We start from the raw sequence: 5,724 nt of genomic DNA, 5'->3' as shown, positions 1-5,724 counted from the left end.
GCTCCCTGCGATATGTGAGACTCCGCAATATGCTTTAGACTTATTCAACTGGGCTAATGAAATGTGAATCGTTGACGTTCCCTGCAAAACGCTGTCAAAATATCTTGTAGGAGTGGAAGGAAATAGTATATAAGGACTGTATACAGGTAATGGGAGGTACCTTATGTACAGAGGAGAGGGGGCGCTACAACCTCTAGGTTATGGTCGCACTGCAACAGCCATGGTATCTGATCGGTCCTTATTCGGAATTGGCGTTTTCCTGTCAGGGCACACTTGGCGGTTAGCGCTTACCAAAGCTATCCCAACCGCAGCGCAAAACCTCAAAAAGTATAGAAAATATATGCAGTATAGGAATGAGCGAACTGACTTACTGCAATAGCAAATCAGATCAGAGGGGTGGGCTCAGCGGATTCCTTTTCTGCGACCACTGCAGTGGCTGGAATTTTGGGGTGTTTCAAGTGTGACTGCTAGAGCACACTCGGTTATGAGCGCACTCCAATGATATGCCAAACGCAACGCAAAACCATGAAAAGTATAGAAAATATATGCAATGTAGGAATGGTTCGCCATAAAAATTAAGGCAATGTGCACAAACAGAACGAAGACAAGTTGAGCGTTTCTGCTTTTGTGCTATTTTACCTATCACAGCTCTCAAAGCATCAATTCTTCAGTGTGACATTGATGCTTTGCAGCTACAGGAGGGCGGTAACATGATCATTGACCGCCAAGTGGCTCGTCTCATACGTCTAGTGGAACGTGTACGCTCAGTTATACTGTTACAAAGCAACTCATGTAAGAATTTGCGGAAAGTTATGGGGGACTAATGGTGATATAGTACTCAGCTGTGAATGCATCTGCAGTCAAGACACGTGCACAGCTCGCTTTTCAAGCATTGTTTATTACTCATAACATAAAAAACAAGGTACAAGCACACAAAGTCCGACAATATTTCATTCCATTGCGCCCTTCCACATTCCATACAAAAAGCGCGTAGTCGTAAAGAGCAGTTCCCCATGCAAGAAATAGAGCGACTGACAAACACTTGCTGCGTTCCGAGAAGAAGACGAATATGGAGGAGCAATAAATTAAATGAGCGGCGTGCCTAGAGAGAGGACAAAGTAGGTACTGAATTCCCAGCGCATTGCTCGAAGAGATGTGATCCCCGCCTTCCGAAGCACCTAATGCCAGTAGCTCTATAAACGACAGGGCGCGCTTTTGGGGGAAGTGACGTCTTGTAAGCTCCATGATGCGTGCAGTACTTTGGTACCGTTGCTGCGATGGCAAATCAAATCAGAGGGGTCGGCTCAGCGGGTTTCTTCTCTGCGACCACTGCAGTGGCTGGTACCTTGGGGTGTTTCACTTTTTCTACGGGCTGGACGTCTTTGACTGCTTCTGGAACCTGACGTACTTCCGTCTTTTCCTTCGTCGCTGCGACAGGCTTAGGTTCTACGACTTCTGTGGTTGGAACTGCTGCGACAGGCTTAGGTTCCACGACTTCTGTGGTTGGAACTGCTGCGACAGGCTTAGGTTCCACGACTTCTGTGGTTGGAACTGCTGCGACAGGCTTAGGTTCCACGACTTCTGTGGTTGGAACTGCTGCGACAGGCTTGGGTTCCACGACTTCTGTGGTTGGAACTGCTGCGACAGGCTTGGGTTCCACGACTTCTGTGGTTGGAACTGCTGCGACAGGCTTGGGTTCCACGACTTCTGTGGTTGGAACTGCTGCGACAGGCTTAGGTTCCACGACTTCTGTGGTTGGAACTGCTGCGACCGGATTGGCTTCAACGGCCTTGACACTGCCAACGTCCACGGGGATATTGACGCTGGGCGCGGCCGGCTTCTCTGGAACTACAACGACGTCGACGGGCTCAGCTGGTACGACCGGGACACCCTGGGCGCTGCTTTCGGCATCATCCACGATGTACCGAAATTCGGTGGATGGCATAACCGCTGAATTCATGGCGTGATTTGTCTCACCGCCGCCATTAGAGGCTGCCTGCTCTGCGATGGCAAGCATCAATGCGTCTTTGGCGACGTCATCGCCGTCATGGTACCATGTAGCTCCATGGAATTCAGTCTGTTCCAGTTGTTTGTCACCTGGGAAAGAAAGGCCATTGAGTTTCGCTTATATTGGACCGATCGATAGCAACTGCATGCGTAACTCTTGTTTAGACTGCATGCTTGGGAGTGATTAGGTGACACAAAAAGGTGATAATGCTTGTGGTAAGCTACAACCTCGCGTAGTGGCATAGCCTCCGTTATGGTAGTGGTTGAATGTTATGAACATATTGACTCGGCTTACAGACGCATAGGACGCAAGCTCTCCTGAAGTTTCCAAAAACGGAGTTAATACTGGACGACTAAAATTTTTAGTCGATGTCGACAAAATCATTACAACGTGAATTACGTCGTTCCTTGTTTTTCTTTCTTTCTTTTTTCAAGTGGTGGTAAGACACGATTCTGCTGTTGGAGATTTGGTCACGCGCAAGATCAGCCGCTGTTGTTTACACAAAAGTTATGCTCAAAACTAAACATTCGAGCTGTGAAATGAGGTTTAACTTTGAGGTTATCTAGTTTCAACAAAGCGCTGTAATGAGAATTTACACATTAGAAAATATGTGACGGCGCCAAATATTCGCAAATAAATTTTATCTTCTCCTCATGAGAAGTGCGAGGCGGTGCACGATTCTGAAAGACACTAGTGTCGTCCCCACGAGTAGTTTGCCAAGTACTTAAGCTTAACAGCAATTGCAGACGTTGAGGGAGTACAGTGATCCTGCTTTCGTAAACAGTCCTACAAAATGCACAGAACAATGAACACGATATGCAAATACGTCCTTAGTTTTCACAATATCTGTCATTCCGTGTTTTTTCTCTCGGTATTGTGCGCATCTACTGTGCAGGCAATATTTTTTACACAGCTCTGCCTTAATTTTTTCTGGGGGACTAGTAGCTTGTGAAACAGTGCAGATTAACTCACCGTTGATGTCAGCGGCATGGAACTGGCCTGTGATCTTCTCGTGGCCGCCGTGAATAATGTTCCATTCGTTGAAGTCGATGACTCCATCGCCGTTAGTGTCGTACCTGCTGAACTCCAGCACAGAGCCGTACTGTTCGACGCCATCCGGAATTTTTTCGTCCCTCGTCGTCTCGTCGTCCACCGAAACGACCTCCTCCACGACTGTCGTCTCCACCTTAGCCTCGTAAGGCTTCACCGCCTCGACCTTGTCCAGTACCACAGCGCCGTGTGCGCCTTCGCTGTCTACGACACCACCTTCCACTTTATGCAGGTTGGGGCCTTCGACCGGGTCTTTGATGCCGATGTCTCCTACCGAAAGGGTTGGTGCCTTCTCATTGTCAGGCGTGGGCAGAGGGTCGACCTTTTCCTCCTTTGGCTCCGTTTCTGGAAGCTCACGGAAGGTAGCACCAACATCTCCGACGACCGGTTCGCCCTCCACCTTTGTATCCACCTCTGGAACCACTTGAACGTCCACAGGCTTTACCGGAGTCACTTCAGGCGTCTTGTAGGGCTTAGGCTCCACATTGGCACCGTCTTCGACGCCAGTCGCCACTACGGCTTCACTGTCAGCATATGTGGAAGGTATCTTCTCAGCGATGATAGGTGTCTTCTCCGCTGAATAGATCTCTGTTTTTTCCGGCTGGACGACGGGGTCGACGTTAATCGGCGAAGGGCCATCCGTCTTCGGATCCGCGATCGGTAAGGCTGTGACCGCGACCGCGAATATTGCGATGAACGCTAGGTGTTTGGTGCACATGTCGGCGGCCGGGAGAGTTCTTCACGAGCTGGATAACACCGTCGGCCGGGGCTACTGCAATGTCCGGTGGCGGGGGCCCGCTTTTTAGCTGGCCCCAGCGGCTCGGGGCGGTTTTTGTGGTTCCTTTTCCCTCTCCCCTTTCGCGCTAATCCCCGGCCAAAACAAGCTGAGCGACGCCCCTTCCGACCAGCGCCGCAGATTCTTGCTGGGCAAGGGAAGGTTGTTGGGTCCGAGCGGGCGCAGGTTTGGCCCACCCTCTCACTCATCATGTCACCCTCCTCGCCTCGGAAGCCAGCCCGTACCCTCCGAAGTATAGTTCACCATCTTCGAAGTGTCACTGGACTCCGCTTATGAGCATTTCTTTCGGATTCAGTGCTCAAGATATGCGTACCTTCATGTATTTTCTTTTAGAAGCGTAGCGTCACCACGCGATAGGTTGCTATTTTTTTTTGTTTGAGGAAGGTCAAAGCGATCACCGCTGAACTTCCCTGAAACTGTGTTGTAAGCCTTCTGACTGCAAAGACAGCTTCTCTTTCTTTCATTTCTATTCACACTAAGCACAAAACTGCTGTTCTGTTTGGTTTGGTTTGTGGGGTTCAAAGTACTAAAACGACTAAGGTTATGAGAGACACAGTAGTAGAGTACTCTGAAAATTTTGACCATCTGGGGTTCTTTAACGTGTACCGAAATCGCACAGCACGCGGACGCCTTTCTTTTCGCCTCAATCGGAAAGCTCCCGCCGCGGTCGCGATTCCATCCCGCATCCTTGGGTTTAGCAGTCGAGCGCCGTAAGTACTGTACCACCGCGGCGGGGAACAACTGCTGTTCGGACTAGCTGCATATGTAATAGCGGAAGTCATCACGAAGAGGGATAAATTGGCCATGTTCAGGTGTTTACAACAGCAGCAGTGCCATGACAAATCTTTGGTAACCTTGCACTCTTGCGCTTAATGCACGAAAGAAACTTCCCTCAAACGTGGTGCATGGCGATAAGGCCAGCGATCGCCTTCCTCGCCCACTAAACCTTCTGAGGTAATAATGATGACAATTCCTAGTGAAGGAACTAAATACACAGTAACTTTCTCAGTCACTTCAAAAAAAAAAAAAAAATGTTCATCTGTGTCCAGAGAGCGCGGCGCGCCAAGCGCTTTTGAGAGGTAGATGGTCGCTTTTGAACCAGCTCTTTCTTCTTGGATGCTCCTAGCCAGGTAAAAAGAAAAGGAGCGGAATGCGTTTTACAGATGTCTCCATGCAAACTGAATATGCGGCTTTTGGCATTTACTCCAGGACCCTCGACTTTAGTTATTCATTTCGGGTCCCTGTCTATATCCCTGTTTTTGTTGCTGAGTTTCTTGCTATTGCCTTAAATTCCCTGCAGTATCTCTCAGGTCATTATTCTTTCAGACAGCCTTACCGCCTTGACAGCACTCGAATAATCGATGAATACACCTTTGGGCCGTTCCCTTCAATTATTTTATTTTATCAAATACTACAGATGTACGCTTTCACTAGGTTTCTGGGCACTGTGACATATTGCACTTTATGAGAGGGCTGATTTTTAATTAAATAGCGTTAAAGGCTCCATTCACCGAAAATTTGGCTGCGGCGTTGACGTTGTGAGCGAAAACTCACCAGCATGGCGCTGTCTAGCAGAGTCCACTCTTGGTGGACCTGTTGTCCCGTTCGTTCTAAACACTGTCTACTTGGCTATATCACGCTTGCAATGTTTCTAACATCTCCACTCCTTGAGCCATGAACTTCTCCTTGCTGCAGCGGATTTTGAACACCTAGCGTTTCCTTAGATTTTGCGCATGTGCAAATCAAGGCAAGCAAGGTGTCCATGCCCGTCTTGCACTGCAATATAGCGCAACTAAATATTTATATTGATCAGGGTTATCTATGACTAACCTTTCTAAATTGTGGTGAAGTTAGTGGTGAAACACTCCAA

The 5,724-nt window shown here is 48.5% G+C and overlaps 1 protein-coding gene across 1 annotated transcript; it reads right to left on the bottom strand.

Moving 5' to 3' along the window:
* Positions 1 to 1,285: 1,285 nt before the first annotated feature.
* Positions 1,286 to 3,776, bottom strand: LOC146208547 (uncharacterized). Its single transcript, XM_084578851.1, has 3 exons — positions 2,981 to 3,776; positions 1,730 to 2,097; positions 1,286 to 1,438 (listed from the first exon to the last, which is right to left on the bottom strand). The coding sequence occupies exons 1-3, from the start codon at positions 3,774 to 3,776 to the stop codon at positions 1,286 to 1,288; spliced, it is 1,317 nt and encodes a 438-aa protein (XP_084434977.1).
* Positions 3,777 to 5,724: the final 1,948 nt, after the last annotated feature.

This window comes from Amblyomma maculatum, chromosome 1 (assembly GCF_055883805.1).
Source record: "Amblyomma maculatum isolate TAMU_Amacu chromosome 1, ASM5588380v1, whole genome shotgun sequence".
In the NCBI taxonomy this organism is placed as follows: Eukaryota; Metazoa; Arthropoda; class Arachnida; order Ixodida; family Ixodidae; genus Amblyomma; species Amblyomma maculatum.
This window is presented reverse-complemented; position numbering and strand designations above follow the sequence as displayed.